This window comes from Pseudochaenichthys georgianus, chromosome 4 (assembly GCF_902827115.2).
Source record: "Pseudochaenichthys georgianus chromosome 4, fPseGeo1.2, whole genome shotgun sequence".
NCBI classification, from domain to species: domain Eukaryota; kingdom Metazoa; phylum Chordata; class Actinopteri; order Perciformes; family Channichthyidae; genus Pseudochaenichthys; species Pseudochaenichthys georgianus.
In genome coordinates this window covers 14,859,541-14,880,596 of record NC_047506.1, presented here as the reverse complement: position 1 = coordinate 14,880,596, position 21,056 = coordinate 14,859,541, and the positions used below count along the sequence as shown (strand labels likewise).

General features: G+C 41.0%; 1 protein-coding gene across 2 annotated transcripts in view; it reads right to left on the bottom strand.

Moving 5' to 3' along the window:
- The window catches only part of tsc22d2 (TSC22 domain family 2), a 65,182-nt gene extending 46,176 nt beyond the window's left edge, over positions 1-19,006 (bottom strand). For both annotated transcript variants that reach the window (XM_034080760.2, XM_034080761.2), the window contains exon 1: positions 16,801-19,006. In XM_034080760.2, the coding sequence (XP_033936651.1) occupies positions 16,801-18,344 (1,544 nt within the window). In that variant the 5' untranslated portion in view covers positions 18,345-19,006. The remainder of the gene's footprint in view (positions 1-16,800) is intronic.
- Between the last annotated feature and the right edge of the window lie 2,050 nt (positions 19,007-21,056).

Below are 21,056 nucleotides of genomic sequence, written 5' to 3'. Positions count from 1 at the left end.
GCGACGCACATAAAGAGGCGACATGGGGTCTGGCTGAAAAGAGAAACCTGAAAGTTAGACATATGAGTTAAATCACTCAGTGAGGTGTTCTGTCAGAGAGAGGTGTTTATCAATAATAATTGAAATGTCTTCCTTACTGTAAGCAGTTATGAAATACCTGTTTGTGAAAGGTTATTTGTATTCTTTATTGTTCCTATAGAACCCACTGCTTTCTGCTCACTGGTGAGTCAGCCTATGAATGAGTGTTAAGCACATCAGGCTGGCAGCTGTATGGGCATGGCTCTATCTATGGTAGCTGTTATTTGCACATTGTTAATCATGAGCAATGCATCCTTACATTGTTTAACTGTGAGGTGTTATACAATTGTACTGTACTCTGGAGAGCTTTTAAAGTTAAAAAAATAAACGGCATGATGGGATGTGCAGTACCAAATATGTAAAGCACTTTTTTGTTAATGTATGATTTGCTGCATATAAGGAATAAAAAAATCCTCTGTCGTACCAAATTGAAGTATCATTATTTTTGCATTGTGTTGAATCGCATCGTATCGCACCGAATCGCATAATATTGAATCAAATCGTATCGAACTGTATCGCAACAGGGGTGAATCGTATCGTATCACCTGGTGTTTCAAATGTATCGTTAATGTATCGTATCGTGGCAACGTATCGAGATGCGCATCGCATCAGCCTCAGTGATGGAGATGCACATCCCTAGTGTGTACAGAATATCAGTATGACAATACGACACCCTCTGTCCTTAGACCCTCACATCGTACAAGGAAAAACTTCCAAAGAAAACCCAGTTTAAAGGGAAAAATGGGAGAAACCTCAGGGAGAGCAACAGAGGAGGGATCCCTCTCCCAGGACGGACAGACGTGCAATAGATGCCGTGTGTAAATTGAAAGATTCCAGTGGCCCCAATTTTTGTCCATTCTGGACAAGTGAAAAATGTATTCGGACAAGTAAATTGCCAAACTCACTTGTCCATGGACAAGTACTCTCTAAAAACTTTTTCTCACACTGAATGTATGTCATGGGAGTTCATTTAAATGAACAATGACTAACAATAGCCATCTCTGTTCCGTTCATAATGATCATTTTGGGGGAGTGGTTTTGAAAGGAGGCCTGAAGGGACAGAACGTCAGCGTTGCAAACTTAAAGGTCCCATGTCATGCTTTTCTGGTTATTACCCGTCCCCTTGTGTGTTATGAAGGTTTTTATGCATGTAAACGGTCTGCAAAGTCAAAAACCCTCAAAGTACACCCTGTAGGGAGTAAAACTCTAACACAGAAAAGACCTCCCCAAAACACCTCGTTGGGGATTTCATGTTTTCTTCCTGGGCATCATGACATAGGGATACCCAGTTGCCACGCCCAGAGCTATGGCCGCACCCTCTGCCAGCCGAACATATATACTGTTGGAAGCTCAGGTTCAGTTCAAAACTGTATCCAGTCATGCCAACGAGGGTCTGTTTCCTGTCTTGTGAGGGGAAATCTTCAATGTATGCCTTACCGAGGGCAGAACCACGACAAAGTCAGTGGTTGACATTTCTTGTTAACACTGTTCCTTCAGATGTTCGAGCCGGTATTGTACTGTGTGCGCGGCATTTCACAGACCAAAGCTTCACAAACATTGCAGCGATTCATGCCGGATATGCACAGCGTAGGACACTGAAGGACGATGCTGTTCCTACTTTGTTTGGACCAGCGGGAGATTCGGGTACACAAACTGTACGTATTCATTCTTGTTTGTGTATTTATGATGTTTAAAACAAACAAGGTATCTACCACGACTGTTTAATCGGGCTGCTAAGCCATTGATACAGTGCTAACTGGGCTAACTAAGTTGCTAGCATTTCCATACATCAACTCCAATGTCAGCAGATGGCCTTACATGTATCTCATAGCAGGAGAATGTCTGCATTCACACACGTGTATGCTACCGAGCTACCGTTCCTAGTAGTGTTGCACGGTGTACCGATACTTGAAAGGTACCGCGATACCCTGCCGTTAAAAACGGTACGATTCCTCCGTTTCATTAGTATCGGTACTTTAAGAATGACGGGGAAAAGTACTCCCGTGAAAAAGCGCCGTTTTAATAAGAGCCGTGTGTGTTCAGCGCTGTGTGTTCAGCGCTCTGCTTCCACTCCCTGCACTGCAGCCGTGCCTGCAGTCCCGCTCCTCTCAAGCACGTTCTAAGTCCCTCCCCTCTCTCGTGCACGCGGCCACGCGCTAGCTGCCAGAGCATGTGAGAAAACGAGAAGCATGGCTGCAAGTGGGAGTGCAACTGCCGCTGCGCCTCGGCTTGTTGACAAAAAAGACGCCAGAAGTCTGTGAACGGGCCGTTCAGGTGTTCAGAGCAGAGCTCCCTGTCGAAGCGGCAGGGCGTGATGTGCACTGAAAAGTTTTTCTGTCGCAATATTATCTTTGAGCAAACTTAACTAGCAAACTAGCATCACTATCTGCTAACGTTAGCTTTAGCCTTCGTTTTCTATTAGTTTTTTTCATAGGCTATAAACGGAGGTGGTATAAGTATATATCTTGTACTTGAGTAAAAGTAGAAGTACCAGAATGTAGGAACAATCCTGCAATCAAAATGTTCCTCAAATGAAAGTACAAAAGTATTATCATCAAAATATAGTTAAAGTAGCGACAGTAAAAGTAGAAGTACTCAGGTCTTGTACTAGAAGCACCAGAGTGTAGGAATACTCTGTTACAGTAAAAGTACTGCATTCAAAATGTTCCTCAAGTAAAAGTATTAAAGTAGCGACAGTAAAAGTAGTCATCACTAATACATGTAGTGGAGTAAAAGTACACCATGTACCTCTGAACTGTAGTGGATTAGAAGTACAAAGTAGCAAAAGAAACATTGAAATACTTAAATAAAGTACAAGTATCTCAAAATTGTACCCAAGTAGTACTTGAGTTTATGAACTTAGTTACTTTACACCAGTGACTATAAAGATAGAAAGACTAAGCCTTGCACAGAGGCATGAAAATACATTTTCAAAATGCTCAACAGTGCTGCCAAAATGTTAAACTCACTGCTACACAATTAAAATAAATGCTTTTATATATATTTATATTAGATGTGACTATTTGGTGTTTCTGTTCTTAGTAACACTGCTGCTTTAGTTGTTCTGACTGCTAAAATCATCTGTTATTCCTAATTTTAAAGCCGATATTCCGTGTTTCCCTTTTTTTAAGAAAAGTATCGAAAAAGAATCGGAATCGCAATTCTTGACTTGGAATCGGTATCGAAACCAAAATGTTGGTATCGTGACAACACTAGTTCCTAGCGTGTATGCTACCAAGAGCTAAACAAGAAGGCTACCAAGAGCTAGACATGCTAGGGAAAACATTGTTTTTATGCCAGCTACAATGAATGACCGAACGTAGCAGACTACCGTATAAGATTGCAATTGTAAACATGTTCTTGCTAGCCTAATATGAACCACTAGCTGTTGTTCATAGTAGGTTGGCATATTACACTGAACAACTAGCAAACGTAGGTTAGCATATTAATCTAGCTGGCAAGCTAACGAACCTAAAACAACTAAGTTTCTCTAATATTTTGTGATTTGCATTTGATTTCGTCCAGCCAGATCAGGAAACTCCTGGCGTATCCGGCGGACAACACATGACGGGATGACCACTCTGATGCCTCATCCTAATAATCCCCAGCACCAGTTTACAAAGCTGCGATAGGCAAGATGCCGAAAACGCCTATATGGGGAGGCATGGATGATATACAGTGTATATATGTATCAGTGTTTCCCACAGAATTTGATTCTTTGATTCAAGATCACCGACCTCGGCCTAGGTGAAAGGCGAGATCTACCTATTTCAGAATTGAGTGAAAAAGACGGCCCAGACAGTGCTTCCAATTTGAGGCCTTTTATATAGACTAATTGCATCTGAATTACTGTTACAATGAAAGCTCCATAATCAGCTCACGGCATATAGGCAGGGGTAAAGTGCAATTTTTTACGAGTGGGGGGCGGACCTCACCTCCTCTAGGGGGGTCCGAGGGGATGCTCCCCCAGGAAGATTTTTTTTAAATATTGAAGTTGAAAGCATCAATCTGGTGCACTTTGAGAGCAACATGAAGAGATCTATGGATACCTCTCTCAACACCCATATGAAACAGAACTGTAAACAGATTTACTTTTTCTTTATAGATATTTTACAAATCACTCCCCTTTTAAACTGTATTCTTGTTTTACTGCCATATAGTAGGGGTGTAACGGTACACGTACCGAAATTATTCGGTACGGGCCCTTTGGTTCGGAACACGTGTGTACCGAAGTGTACCGAACGAATATAACATTAAACGTAAAAAATTGAGAACGTGAACAACTTCTTGGAAGTAATCTCAGGTGCTGCGTCGCAGCATTCAGAGTAATTTTCTCCCATTGTGTTCAACGCGTCAGAGCGAGCAAGGGGGATGCGTTCAAATGTAGTCAGTAATTTGAGGAACTGTCGAAATGGCGAACGCAGATAAAGTTGAGCTCGAAAATCCTCCAGCATTATTGAAGTCTCCGGTTTGGGAACATTTTGGTTTCGCAGTTACGTACAAGCATGACGGACAAAGACAGGTGGACCGAACCAAAGCTGTTTGTTCAACTAAAATTGGTTACGCGGCTGGCAATACATCAAACTTGCACAATCATTTGAAAAGGCATCACCCGAACGTGAATATCACCAGTACCAAAAGACTGCAGTGCAAACTAGGGCTGCACGATTAATCGAAAAAAGATCGTGATCTCGATTCAGACACCTATGCGATCTCATTTCTAAATTACGGCGATCCTATGACGTCAAGCTGATTTTTTTTTTTTGGGATTTTTTTACATTTTTTTATTATTTTGCTTCTGAATAATACCAACTTGCAATGTCAATCATACTTAAACGATGTAAAGCAAATATACTCTATACATTTAACATTAAAGTACCATGATCGCATCCAAATGGTAGTGTTCTGTCTGTCTCTCCTCCTCTCATGCAGTGTTAACGCTGCAGCCACTAGTGTTGCCAGTTTTTGCGGAAGGAATAAGCAACCAGGTGAAAACAAGCGCAAAAGAACATGAGCACTTTAAACCTATATATGTCGGGTCTACAAGCTCACAACCGCAACAACCATTATTACTTACTACCAAGCAACTTTACAGAAAGATAAGCCCAATGTGGCTTATAATAAGTATATACCTGGCAACACTCACAAAGAGTGACGAGAGCGACAAGTAGTACAGGAAAAACAGAAATGAGTGACACAGAAATGAGTGACGAGGAGGTCGAGGACAATGACAACAATACCGATGAAAATCCCGGTGGTGACTCTGGCGAGAGTGAGAGGGAAGTTGTGCTTGTGCCGAAAAAAGTAGATGGACTGTGCTAGTAGCTAGGCAGCTAGGCTTTATTTACATTTATTCTGAAGCTGTAACTTTATGTTCTGTTCCATTTTTATATTCAGTACTGACTGCAGTATTTAAGTTAATCCTTTTGATTCAGTGACATTACTACTCAGTGGAGTCTAGCACTTTGTTTAAGTTTATGTTTTTTTCAGTACAAGGACCTTTAAGTGCAGTAGTTGAACTGGGTGCTAGCCGGCTAGGCTTTTTTTTATATTATTATTCTAAAGCTGTGACCGTTTTGTTTTTATATTCAGGGAGGTATTTTGAGTAACTTAAGTGCATTCCTCCCTGTAACAAACAGGTTGTTGGTGTACAGTAGTTGGGTGTCCTGTCACTGTGGACAGGTGCTACTGCAAAGTTTACATTTTGTTATTATAAAGCTGCTACAATTATATTTTTTATGTTCAGCACTCAGGCAGCAGCAATATCTTTATTTTAGTTACTGTATGTTTTGTTACCAGAGAGACTTGAGTTTAAGTCAAGCACTTTGTTTAAAGCCACAGTAGTTGGCTGTCAAATTCATTTTAGTTACTCTATGTTTTTGCTACAAGAAACTGAGACTTGGATTTAAGTCCAGCACTTTGATGTTGATGGTGTCTGTTTAAAGCCACAATAGTTGGCTCCAGGTTCCACATTTTGAATGTAGTAATGTTTGTTCAGTATTCAGCAACTACAGACTAAAGACAAAGTTATGTTTTTGTTACAAGAGAGACAAATGTTGTCTGTTTAAATTCATTGTACTCACGTGACGTCTAAGAGTAAGAGTGCAATACATATTTTCATTGAAACTATGAGAATCGTGATCTCAATTCTTATGGAGGAAAATCGTGATTCACATTTGAGCAAGAATCATGCAGCCCTAGCAAACCCAACTCCCACTAGCATTTGAGCCTCCACCACTCGCAAAAACTTCAGACCGAGCCAAAGCTATTACAAACGGCAAATATCCTTATGTTGCCATGTTAGCAAAGCGCTACCTGGCTGTATCTGCTACCTCTGTCCCTAGCGAGAGGGTGTTCTCCACAGCAGGAGACATTGCTAGTGCTAGCAGATCTGCCCTTTCGGCAAGCAATGTGGACAAGTTAATTCTTCTTTGAAAAAAACATGAAAATACAATGACAAGCAAGTCATAATGTCAAACTGGCTGCTTAGGTACTAGTACAGTACAAATACAGATTATTTTAGTTCATCGAAAAGCTGCACCTTAATGTTTATTTTATTATATATTTATTTGAGTGAATATTCATAGTTTAATAATAATTAAAAACCCAAGTCTAATAGTTTATGTTTTGTGAGTACTAGTACAGTAAAGTTCAAATACAGATTATTTCAGTTCATCGAAATGCTGCACCTTAATGTTTATTTTATTATATTTTGTATTTATTTGAGTGAATACATTATTCACAGTTTAATAATAATTTTAAAAAAATATGTTATGTTTTGTGATAATTTTTTCTGCTGTACCTAAAACGTACCGAACCGAACCGTGACCTAAAAACCGAGGTACGTACCGAACCGAAATGTTTGTGAACCGTTACACCCCTACCATATAGTATTTCATACCTGTTTTTCCTTTATTCTCTTATTGTTTGTATAACTATAATGATCATATGAAGGTGTGCCGCGGAAATAATCTTTTGAATAATTTGTGACAAAACCGTTCTAAACACTCAAGAGTCCTTTAGCTCACCTGAGCCCCTCAGTCTGACAGGGGAGGACTCTCCTCCAGCTTGTTGTGGTAACAGCTCTTTATGTCCGTTAGTGCAGCTAGCTAACCAGATGCTAACATGACGGTCCCCGCTAGCACCGGTCCCCCTCTCTCCCTCTATCACACTAAATGCGCTATTGCCACACACACACAGAGCCGAGCTTGAATGACACAAGCACACGTGTATTTCCATGCAACTCTCCGATTGGTCTGGTGACTTGCCTCTGTTGCATTCACTGAACACGGGAAATTGCATTCCTGCCGTCCTCTCTTGTGTCATGATGAGGTTCACGTAAAGCACGGTTAATGTATTATATTATTGAGGTGTCTCAAATATACGTCAATCAAGTGGCACGGGGTGGTGGATGATAGGTTTACATCTAAAAACGTGTTTTTCAAACATTATTATTTTTATTTATTTTGTTACCTTTTTTTTTTTTTTTTAATATATAAATGGTCCGCGATCTACCCGCACCACACTCGCGATCGACCGGTCGATCGCGAGGTTGGCGACCACTGATGTATGGGAAACACTGTGTATATTTACACATGTTCATTTTGTACATTTCTAAAAATAAAGTTGGATGGAAATACTTATCACCAAATTGCAACTAATCTATATTATCTAGGTTCATTTTTCACATTGAACATGTTCTCTTTTATTAAATAAACTAAACACTTTTCATAAGTTTTGAGTTTAGTGTTTTTGACCCTTAGAAACACTGATGCATTAATCAATAACAATAATCCACAGCTCCTCCCTCTGCTCCAGAGGATTTAAAAAATATATATCCCAATTTGGAGCTAGTGCTACTAGCTAAATCCATTGGGAAATAGCTGGCAACATTTAGCTTTTTTTAAATCAAATAACTTGTGTTTTAACTTTAGTCAATAAAAACACTTGACAATTTGCTTTCAAGCAGGCAAAACAAGTGCTTTCAGAGTTTTTAAAGTCACCTGCTGAAGTGGGTATTACAACTCTGCTCATCTCCCCAACATTCAACACTTATGCTTGTCCAACTTCACAAAAGAGAAACTTCAAGTGTTTCTTCCCAAGATGACTCGACCATTTTTAATTCAAAGTGCAGGCGCCTCTGCAGTCACCATAGTTGGAGATGGATGGCTCACAATTCAACCAATATAGACTCACAGCTGACCTTTCAGAAAGATTCAAATCATATTGCAATGTTGTGTGACATTCAATGTGTGTGAGGAGAAATTAATCTTGTAGGTGTTTGAGTTTCCACAATTGCAGTGTGACATCATATGTCGGATATCAGGCAAGTTGAGCAGGTTTGTAAACACAGCAGCTAGTTTACTTTCCTTTTGTTGGCCCAAGTTCATAGTTTTGTTTGCTGATATAAACAGCAGTCTTTAATTCCAGTGGAAACAAACTCAAGTTTATAAAACCCCACTTGGGACTAGATGGTTAAAAGGTTTGAATCCCTATGATGACAAGGAACAATAACCTTCACCCAGGCTTGTATTTCATACTCTTCAGAAGCTCACAGAGGACTGTGGATAAACTGGGTTTCAAGTGTGAATGTGAGCACAGAGGTGAGGCAGGGTCATTTTCAAAAAGCCTTGAGGTGCAAACGTACTATAATCATTCAAACCACCTTCTCATCATCCAAGACATGCCCTTGCCACAACATTACTATCGTGCCTTAAGAAAAACAGCAACCAACAGTGTCAGGCTGTTTGTGTGGGAGAGGGAGAGGAAGGGAGGGTGTGCCTGCGTCTAGCCCTTTCAGATAGAAGAGTAAAAGTAAGACGGTATTTTAAAATGAGGAGGCATGGTGGCTGAAGGGAGGTTCTGATCACCGTACAAATCAATCCTCGACAATTAACATTAATCAATGATGTATTTCATATTTTCACTTTGAAAAATCCATTTGGATTACAGCTTGTTTTGCTCCTTTGAATACAATGTTATGATAAAAAGCTAATGTTTATGCCGGAATTAACTTCAGACTGCATTTCTCGCCACTGTACAATTTAAATACAAGTGTTCTTTAGCCCAAGAAAAGTAAACATGATGAATTAATAATTACTCTTAATTAAGATAACACAAGGGAAGGGGAAGTGTGTCTGTCCTGTGAGGAATAATTGAGTTAACGGCCAAATGCTCCCATTGAGGGAAACTCATTTTTCCCAGAGGCAGCTTCATCAGTTTATTGGCAGAGCTGAGCAGAGATGCTAACCATTACAAGCTGAGGGGAAATCATTGTAATCTCACCACTCCACACTAGTGTTGCACGGTGTACCGATACTTGTCATACTGATATTCTGTACACACTGTGAAGACCACTGAGACAAATGTAACATTTGTGATATTGGGCTATATAAATAAACATTGATTGATTGATTGATTGATTGATTGATTGATTGATTGATTGATTGATTGATTGATTGATTGATTGAAAGGTACCGCGATACCCTGCCGTTAAAAACGGTACGATTCCTCCGTTTCATTAGTATCGGTACTTTAATAATGACGGGGAAAAGTACTCCCGTGAAAAAGCGCCGTTTTAATAAGAGCCGTGTGTGTTCAGCGCTCTGCTTCCACTCCCTGCGTGCACTGCAGCCGTGCCTGCAGTCCCGCTCCTCTCAAGCACGTTCTAAGTCCCTCCCCTCTCTCGTGCACGCGGCCACGCGCTAGCTGCCAGAGCATGTGAGAAAACGAGAAGCATGGCTGCAAGTGGGAGTGCAACTGCCGCTGCGCCTCGGCTTGTTGACAAAAAAGACGCCAGAAGCGAAATTTGGAAGTATTTGAGCTATATCTCTGACAGTGAGGGCAAGCCTACTGACACCACGAGGCCTGTCTGTGAGACATGTTTTAGATCCCTGCAAACCAAGGGAGCCAACACATCAGACTTGGCTAAGCACCCGCCGACCGCCATCCAGAGCTGTTTAATGAATTTAAAGACAGACAGGTTAGCGAATGTGATAGATAACATAATTACATCATGCTCAAGCCATGCCCTCAAATCTAAGTGTAATTTATTTTGTGACAAACGAACGTTTTCGTAGTTTGACGAGGCAATTTATGGCAATGATAACTGTCTAATATGGCTATCTTTTTAGCTAACTTACCAATGTGGCGAACATCTGCAATATACATTTTGTCAATAATTATTTATATTACTGTAGGCCTACATGTTAATAAAAATATAAAAAAAAACTATATTTTATAAAACAAAAAAGTTGTTTGAGATGATGCTTAATTTTATTTAATAAGAATTCTTGTCATTTATTTTGTTTATTGTTCTCATTGTTTAAAAGTTTGTGTTATGGTTATGGTTCTGGTGTGAAATAAAGCGCAATAATTATCAGGGATGCAAACTTGTCACCTTTCGGCGAAATTTGCCGTTTTGAATCCAAAATAGGTCGTTTGTGTGATTCATGTAGATCTGCAATACAAATATTTTTGGGGTATGGGGGGGGGGGGGGGCGCAAGCTGCTATGTGCCATCATGACACGCATGGTGTTCTTTTTTTATATATTATAATGAAGCGCGAGCTGTGTGCTTGAGTCTTCCTGCCTGTCGGCTCTGCTCATGGATGTATAAGAAGGCTCTGCTGCTCCACAATGAGGGTCTAGCTTCAGCAGCTACATTTCCTACGGGTGCGTTCGTTAATATTAACTGTGTTGTCCGGAGTCACTGTGTTGGACCGCTGGTGAACAGCTGTTAGAACGGGCCCTTCAGGTGTTCAGAGCAGAGCTCCCTGTCGGAGCGGCAGAGCGTGATGTGCACTGAAAAGTTTTTCTGTCGCAATATTATCGTTGTGCAAACTTAACTAGCAAACTAGCATCACTATCTGCTAACGTTAGCTTTAGCCTTCGTTTTCTATTAGTTTTTTTCATAGGCTATAAACGGAGGTGGTATAAGTATATATCTTGTACTTGAGTAAAAGTAGAAGTACCCAGGTCTTGTACTTGAGTTAAAGTAGAAGTACCAGAATGTAGGAACAATCCTGCAATCAAAATGTTCCTCAAATAAAACTACAAAAGTATTATCATCAAAATATAGTTAAAGTAGCGACAGTAAAAGTAGAAGTACTCAGGTCTTGTACTAGAAGCACCAGAGTGTAGGAATAGTCTGTTACAGTAAAAGTACTGCATTCAAAATGTTCCTCAAGTAAAAGTATTAAAGTAGCGACAGTAAAAGTAGTCATTGTGCAGATTGGTCCATTTCAGAATAATATATATGATATGTTTTATAATGATTGATCATGAAAGTGTTCTCAAAGCTGGTAAAGGTGCAGCTAGTTTGAATGACTGTGTATACTGCAGGGTAGCTTGTGGATTTACTCCAGGTGGAACTAAAGTCTGATTTAACACTTGATTATATTTCACATCATTCATCCACATCCGTGAAGTAACTAAAGGGATTAATACATGTAGTGGAGTAAAAGTACACCATGTACCTCTGAACTGTAGTGGATTAGAAGTACAAAGTAGCAAAAGAAACATTGAAATACTTAAATAAATTTGATTTTGATTTGATTTGATATACTTTATTAATCCCCGTGGGGAAATTGTTTCTCTGCATTTGACCCATCCTAGTGTTAGGAGCAGTGGGCTGCCATTTTGAACGGCGCCCGGGGAGCAGTGTACAAGTATCTCAAATTTGTACCCAAGTAGTACTTGAGTTTATGAACTTAGTTACTTTACACCAGTGGCTATAAAGATAGAAAGACTAAGCCTTGCACAGAGGCATGAAAATACATTTTCAAAATGCTCAACAGTGCTGCCAAAATGTTAAACTCACTGCTACACAATTAAAATAAATGCTTTTATATATATATATATATATATATATATATATAAATATATATATATATATAAATATATATATAAATATATATATATATATATATATAAATATATATAAGAAATGGCTTAGCCCCACCATGAAAAATTATGTTAAAGTAAGCAAAATTGCACAGACAGCAGTTAGTAAGATTGATTTCAGTAGCCACGGTTTTGAAAACTTTTGTCACGTAGTGATCGACTTCTCAATAGAACATCTTTGATAATGTCTTCTGGCCAATCAGAATCAAGATAACGGCGTCGTGTTGTTGCAGGAAGCCCCGACGGAGAATACTTTTGCTGTAGTACAGGGGTGCACATAACTAACTGGTACGCAGGTTATGTGCGTAATCAGAAAAGCGTACCGTCACTTGTGTCACAAAGCGCATTTGCGTACCGACGTACTTGTGAAGCTTTTGCAGAAGGCGGTTCGATCACCGGACGACAGAGTCGGTCTCCGTGCGCACAGACAGGGCTGCTGTTAACGTCGGTCTGTACAACGGAATTGTGCCAAAACTACGCCAACCGGCTGCGGAGGGAGACTTCCCCCCCCCCCCTTCACTGGAGAACTGCGCTAAAACAGCTGATCACAACGTTCACACTCTGTGGTCACGAAGTACTCCACTAGCCGCCCCCCCCCCTCTGTCGACTTTCCTGAAGTACTCCCCCGTTGATAGAAATCAACACGTAATGAATTAAGACCCCACGGTTTGATGATTGATAGGTGTGTGTGGGTTGTCTTTCATTTTGACACGCAGAAAAATGTTATAATAAACATAGATACTGTATGTTAAATGGATATATCCGCTAGGGATGCCAGCGATTATTCGAATATTCGTTACAGTCTCCATAATCGAATATTATTTTTAAAAATCGATTTTATTTATATATATTTTTTTTATTATTTAAATTTTTTTTATTATTATTTATGTTTTTTTTTTTTTTTCTGGCTTAGTTTCAACCAAAATATATATATATAAATATATATATGCTAATAATAGTAATAGTATTAATAATTGTAAATGGCCATTGGTCACACCACCAGTTTGTTTTACTGTAAACTTGGAGGAAGCCTGCGCAGAGCAGACTGCTGCTGCAGCAGCTACACACCGACCCCACCCCCGCCCCCCCTCTCTCGTGCGACTAAAGATGAACAAAGCGGCAGGTAAAAAGAGTTCCTCCTCGTGGAACTACTTCGAACTTACAAGTCCAAAGGAAGTTAAATGCAAGCTCTGCGAAAAGACGTTGGTCTATCACAGCTCAACCTCAACAATGCGTTCGCATTTGAGTGCGAAGCACGCCAAAGAGGTTACAGAGAAAGACGCAGCACAGCTGGCCATTACCAACTTCACTTCAAGGCCACGTCGTTGTGATGACATGCTTGTTTGTTGTTTGTGCTGTTAAACATGTTACAGTAAAGACAACAACGGAATTCCTTTTGTCTGATTTTTTTTTTTTTTTCCGTCGTTTTTTTTTTTTTCTCCCGCGGGGGGGGGGGGGGGGGGGGGGGTCGAATAATCAATTATTATTCGCCAGGGCCGCCTTCTTTCATTTATCTTTCCATTCCCACAACAATATACATAAATAAATGGCATATTTTGGACATAGTTCGAATGGTGATTAATCATGATTAATTAATTTTTAAGCTGTGATTAATCTGATTAAAAATTGTAATCGTTTGACAGCCCTAATTTAAACGTGTTAAAAAGTGGGGGCTTATCCGGTCTTAATATAAACTAGAGATGTCCCGATCCGATCACGTGATCGGGGATCGGAGCCGATCACGTGATTTTCAAAAAATCGGGGATCGGGAGAAAAAAATCGGGGATCGGGATTTTTTTTAAATTTTTTTTATAAAATATTTTTTTTAAATGTAATGTTGCAAAACAAAAATGACCATGTTCACGTCATCCTGAGGACTTAGTTTTGGTTTAAAATTACACAACATCATGTATGTGTTGCTTTCTTTGGGCTTGTTTTCATAGACCTGGTTGCTTATTTCTCTCAAATCTGGCAACAGAGTGGGCGCAGTGTCTAATAGTAGCAGTAAGCTAACGAGAGGCTACGTTCAGCTGGTGACTCGGGAGTCGGGACAGAGAAAATGTCAGGAGTTTGGAAGTATTATCAAATTGAAAGCGAAGGCAGTGTAACAGCCAGATGCAATGTTTGCAAGGCAGAGGTTCCGCGTGGTGGAAAGAACAGAGATACGTTCAACACGACCAATCTAATACGCTACCTGAGAAACAAACACCAACAACAACACGGCGAGTACACAGCGGCCACTCAGGTAACGGCACTGAAACAACCAACACTTTCAGAGACTTTTAAAAGGAAAGAGAAACTGCCCCAGAACAGTGAAAAGGCCAACACAATAACAGCCAAGATAGCTGAATTCATCGCGTTGGATGACCAGCCGTTATCTGTTACCTTTTTTTTCTCTTAATGCATTGCATAAAGATCGGATCGGGAAAAATCGGTATCGGCAGATTGTCAAAATCAGATTATCGGAATCGGATCGGGAGCAAAAAAAGGTGATCGGGACATCCCTAATATAAACCTTTTTTCATAGTGTCCATAACGTTATTGTCCAACAAGCTAATATAGGAACAAGCCTGCTGTGCTGATGCATTGTACAAAAGTTTGGGTCACAGTGATCAACAAGGAAGTGTGTTGCAAATTGGACTACACTTTGAGGAAAACCATTTTTAGTAAATGAAAATAAGCTCTGAAACATTTATGCTGATTTACTGACTAGACCAAGGATGTTCAATTAGATTTAAAAAGGCGTAAAATAAACACTTTAATTATAGCTGCTCTAGTTTTGGACCCTATTTAACAAAGCATTGTAAGACCAGTCTGCAGTTTTAAGTATCTATGATTTCCAATCTGATGTGTCAACATGGACGGCCTAACAAGAGCCGCTTTCACACCAAGTACTTTGCCATACTTAGTGCCCAGCACTTAGTGCCAGCACTTAGTACCGCCATGGAACTAAGAGCCGATCGATTACGCAAATGAAGCCGCTGACGTCACTTCTTCTTCTGCTTTGGGTTTACTGGCAGGCCGCAAACAACTTCACGGCGTATACTGCCACCCGAAGTCCCCGGAGTTGGGGACTGGCTTTAGTAGAAGCTGCTGGGACTCCCAGCAGCTTCTACTGAAGCCTTCCGAGTAAATCGCCAGAACACCGACACCTCCTCATCATTCCAATGTTTTTTTTTGTGTTGCCATAAGTTATTTTTTCTCCGTTGGTGCGCGGGGCTAATGATAATAATGCTAATACCAGCAAATACAATGGCGGTTCAAAAAAACTTTTCAGAGCTTTACGGGCCGTGGTTTGCAATTCGCCCAGCCAATAGAAATGGGTACTTTTTTTCTCCCCAGGATAGTCCCACCTCTCTAGCAGGCACTACAAATTGGGGTAAAAGTTCTCTGAACCAAGTTCTCTTTTTGGTGTGAATGCAAAATTCCAGGCACTAACGGAACTAAACGGGAAAAGTACGGGTAAAAGTACTCCGGTGTGAAAGCGCCTAAGGACTCAGAGCAGCAGGCACACAGCGTCCTGCTGATTCAGCCTGGCTCTGTCAGGTGGCTTACATGCCCACTATCATTGCAACAGGTGTGCGTCTGTCCTCTCCACCTCCTGGTCCTGCTGCCAGGGTCACCATAGCTACGCAGACAGCCACTGGTGTCATCCCTCTTGCACACACACACACATTGGCACACAGAGATTACTAGGAAACGGGCACTGGCTGTTCCTCATTAAATCAGGGACGATGCACAATGTTTCTGCCCTTTGCACAGCGTCATTACATGTGTGATACTGACTCTCTCTCAGTAAACAATGATTAGCTTCTGGAAAATCTGAAATAAGTAATACAAAAAAATCTGGCCTCAACCTCCAAATGCACATAAACACACACACCTTTCTGAGGCTTTACTATTCATAATAAGCACTGAAAAGAGAAGAGAGCAAAATTGATAAAGTCTGAGGGAGATATGAATAATATAAATACAGGAAATACTGTGTGTGCGTGTGCGTGTACCAATCCCATTTAGGTAATTCTTGGCTCAAACAATGCCTATCCTACTCTTGCTGCAATGGCCAAGAGTGGCAACACTTCAACTCAAGCTGTGTGAAGACCATTGGACAGACCCCAAAAATAGCTGCAGTGTGTACAATAGGAGAGCACTGAAAGCAAAGGAAGACTTTGTATTTACAAAGTATTAAGTTGTGAGGCTGGGATAATAGCCCAGGGTAAGTGTGCCAACTGTCTCTCCTAGACAGACAGGAGAATAAAAACAACCACCTACGTTTGGAGAGTTATCCCCTTCTCAGCTACAAAACACAGCTACTGCCTGTGTTGTAACTTATCCAGATGCTTGTAACGCCCCCCTAAACCCAAAGAGCCTATATGGTTGAATAGATGATAGAGGGAGGGGGCTATGGGTGTGTAAAGAGGCAAGTTACTATCCAATGTTTTGTGTCTTATATTCCTCTTGTCTCTGCCAGTTTTAATTTGCTCACTCACTACCTGTCTAACCCCCACATTCTCTCTTTTCAACTTTAGACTTGGCAACATAAACTTATAAGAACAGTTTTGTTCCTTAAGTACAATCAAACTGTTATAGTGTGCCTATGAAGGGAGAAGCTTCCTCCACAGTGTGGAGCACAACCATACTGCATTAGAATGCAAAACATTTAGTACCTCAAACTATTTATCAGTGCTATTCCAGGTTAAGAGACTCATAGAAAAACTGATGTCAACGCTATAATATTGCATTGTCCACAGCCGAGCAAAAAGGTTAAAGGAAGTGGACTTATTTCACAAAGCCTATTTTTAGTTTTAAGCCTTCTTACCTGTCCTCATCCACATCCATGGTTATGTGGATGCCAAACAGACTGTTGACAGCAGGATTGGGAAGGTTGAAGCCACTGGTGAGGAAAGGTATTACACCATCTTTCCCTGGCATCACAATGGCGCTGCGCTGAGGGAGTCCGTCAGACTTCTGCCTGCTATCTTCTACATGGTTGCTGAAGATGGAGGGAAGGCCTCTTGTTGCTCCTCTGTGGACTTCTTTGGGCTTTACAAGCCCTCCTGTGCTGGGCCCCTGACTTGGAGCTCCCGGAGGGTTGTTGTTGTGGTTTGCATTGGGCACTGTGGCAGGTGCGTTCTGGACACTGTTGTAGGAGGAGGTGAGGACTGAAGGTGCAGGGGCAATGCCTAACCCTCCTGAAGGCTGAGTCTGGCTGACATACTGTTGTTGGCCACTTCCTGTATTGCCTGCTTGCATCAGAAGCCCCTGGGCTGAGGCTGCCTCTCCGCCTGGCACTTGGGCCCCAGCACCAGCAGGGGGGATTAGAGGCGATGATACCTGGCTGGTTAGAGGCCCCATAGAGAGGGCAGATATGGGAAGGTTTTGAGTGCTTGAGACAAAGTGCTGCTGACGATAGTCCTGCTGGCCAGATGAGTGGCCAGGAAGAGGAGTAGAATAGGCAAACTGTTGGGCCTGCATGGCAGGAGGCATAATAGGACCACCATGGTGCACACCATTGAGGCTGTTAGAGAGGAAGGTCTGGGCCTGTTGGGATGCTGTAGGTGGATACCCTGTGGGGTGAAAGGCACTTGCTCCATTCCCTATCTGAGGAGACAAGCTGTACAATTGCTGCAGAGGCTCTGAATGGTTGGAGTGAGCGGGATGGGCAACAGAGTAGCCACTGTCAGAGGTGTTCTCCAAAGCCTGTGCAGAAAAAGTACAGCTAATAACCACAGAGTTACAGGTGGCCCCTTGCCCACTGTCCCTGTCTGTACTGTGATCAAGGGTCACAGCTGGCTTTATGCTATCCACAGTCCGATTTGAATCTGAATCTCTCTCATAGAACTCAGTGCATGTCCACCTGCCCCGTCTGAAGGGCTCACCAGTGCCATGGTCAAGTTTAATGACCCTGAAACGGGAACTGCAGCTGGTTGTGTTCCCAGGAGCTGTGTGAGCCACACTGGCAGCAGGCACTGTACTGGTGACTGGCGGATGGGTGGCTGGGCTCGGAACAAAAGGCTGAGTTGTAGCAGGCACAGGCACACTTCCTGCTACATTATGTGGGGTGACACGACCAGTGCCTATACTTTTATAACAGAGTCCCCCGTTGACAGGACCTGTGGAGGGCGTCTGGCCGTCCGGAGGCTCCCCTAACGTAACGCTGTTTAAGGTTTCCTCTGAAGAGCTCCTCTCACACACCCCAAGGTCTGCCCGACAAACGTCAAATATTTCCGACGACACGTCCTCTGTGCGGGACTCATCGTCCAGGCTCTCCGTATCGTCCGTGATGCTGCTGGCCGCCACCTGAGCCTGCGTTACACTCGTGATCTGAAAACAACTTTTCTTCTTCGCCGGCATTTTCGACATGTTGACTATTTGTCTCGGGTCTGTCAGCTCCCGGTGAAATAAAGTGCTGGACTAATGTCTTGCGAAGTAACTCACAGTTGAGGGATGTGACACAGACACGTACCGTCACAGGACATTTCCATAACGTTTCTCTTCCTCTCTCTTGTCGGAGAAAAGTGTCACAACCGGGGACAGACCCTGCGAAACTCCCGAAACCTTCCGCGGCGACTGCTGCTCCTACCCCGGCCTCTCTGACACCGCGTCGGCCTGCCCTGTGTCCCGGCAGCGAAGTTGAAAGCAGGCCTTTGTTGAAGTTCTTGTTCAGCAGCTGCCACCGGTACTTTAGTCTGAGGCGGGCCCGGTGTTCTCTCTCAGCTATAAGTGTAGACTAGCAGAGTTAGCTGATGTTAGCTAGTTTTCCCTACTCCGGTACCAGCATGTGCGACATCATGATGTAAACAAATCCATTGTCTGTCCAAAAAGAACATAAACTCCAGCAAGAGATAGAGAAAACGTCTCAAAGTCGGTGAAGTGTCGCCTTTCTCTGTGTGGACAGCTCACTTTTGGCAGCTGCTAGTAGCAGCTAGCTGACAGATAACCACTTTACCACAGCCAGTGGAGAACTAAGCTAATTGGTAGCTAACTGCTGCCTGCCGCTCTTCTGACCCAACCACTCGACAAGATGGCAAGAGCGCAATGCATCCTGGGTATTGAGGTCAAACTAGCTTTCAATTTTCTTAAAAACCTGTATTTACAAATCAACGACGGCTCAAACTGTTATCGTATGAACATTTTGTGAAGTTTTTGAGACTGAGAACAATTAAAAAAAAATAAAAAGTAGTTTTACGTAGTTTAAAATCTATTTTTTAAGCCACGTAAAATGTGACGAATATTCGTCACATTCGTCACTTCCGGTTCACGTCCAACCCACTGGTAGAAGCAAAAAAGAGATCACCAGAAGTGAACAGATGTTTTTTATATCAAATCTTGTTATACATTTGGCAAAATGTGAAGAATTTGATAGATATTAGGAAAAAAACTATTAAGATGTTTCTCTTCTCCGAAGAAGTAAATGGTATCGTCAATAACGTGATAATTATTGGTTAAGAATAGCACATTATTCATGAAGGCTAGACGGAAAAGGAAGAATCTCTCACTTAACCGGTTTATAAATGAATTAAAGAAGTGTCTTCTAATTAAGTTAACTGACACAAACCAGGTTGTTCAAATAAATTATCAAAATATGCCACAATAGTGAATATGGCCATTTAAACAAAAATAAATCATTTTTATTTATAAATATCAGTTCATATTAATATTGCAGTGTAATACTTTGTTATGTTGTTCTTTTTATCTGTTTATATTTTTGGAATGCAAACTAATAATCCTAGGAAATCAGTACACTGAATTGTTCTAAATAAAGTTGTTTTAAAACCAGAATATGAGTTTAAAGGCTATGTTTTATAATTTGGAGATTATATATTTGGATAACCTCACAATTATATATGCAATTTAAAATGTGTACCCTTGTATTAACTACTGCTTATAAAGCCTATTTTGAACTTATCTCTGTTGCAAAATTGAGTTTCTACTTTATAGATTCATGTCTCAAACAAACGTCAACCAACTGAGTTATAACAGGAATTGTTCTTGTTTTTGAAGTATTCACTATATCTCCAGGAAACTGTGTATCCTATTCAGACTCTCTTATAGCTTACTTGGCATAATGTTGCTCAACAAATATGACAGTGATGACTATACTCTTGAGGAATGTAATAATTGTCGATTCTTCTCGAAGGTAAAAAAATAAAACAAAAATATATATATACATATATGTTTCTGAATCCCGTACACAAAATAGTTCCATAGGGTTTGAGCTCTCAGCAGAAGCCCAATTAGCTTTTGTCTTATAGGACCTGGGAGGAACCAGCTGTTCTCAATCCAATCTTAATGGCGAAGAGGCCACATAGCAGGTCAATAAAACAGAGATCTACTTAGCAGCAAGGCCATTCACGGCGATTAAAGTGAGTAGTGAAAAATAAAAGCATGTACAACTTTTGGTAGATCAACCATAACTGAACATTTTGAACTTGATCATTAAATTATAAGTCAGCATCAAATATTACGGCCAGGTCAAAGCAGACTTCTCTTGTATGAAAGCCTAACAAAACTAGCAATAACACTAGCAAATCATTGTAAGTCCCCGGAATAACTCAGCCTCACACCTTTGATTATAATAGTAATATCATAACCAAAAACCCTGGTTTAGCACAGACTTGCCCTCTGACAAAGCAGCTAGTAATATAGACAGAATTTCCAGAACAACATAGAAGTATTTCGCTGGTTTCTTTTTCATATCCAGTCACATCCAGGAAACAGAAAATGCCTCTTGCATATGGCCCATGACTATGGTGACCCCCAAGGGTAAAGTATCAAGCACAACACATTCAATCATTAAGATTAATACACTCCTGCATTTTGTTTGATATTGTCAGCATTAACTAATAATGTGGACTGCATTTTCTTGTTCCGTAGACATAAATGAAATATTATACTAAAAAATGAATGTGTTCTTGAGAAACATATGTGATCTATTTTTTTTCTAGAGTATATCACCACAGCTTTGATTTGACTTGCTTCAAAGACTCAAGCAGTATGAATACTGAACCTTCATTCAATTGTTTCATGTGTCATCTACAAGCTAATGGACCTGATATTCATGTACTCTACTGT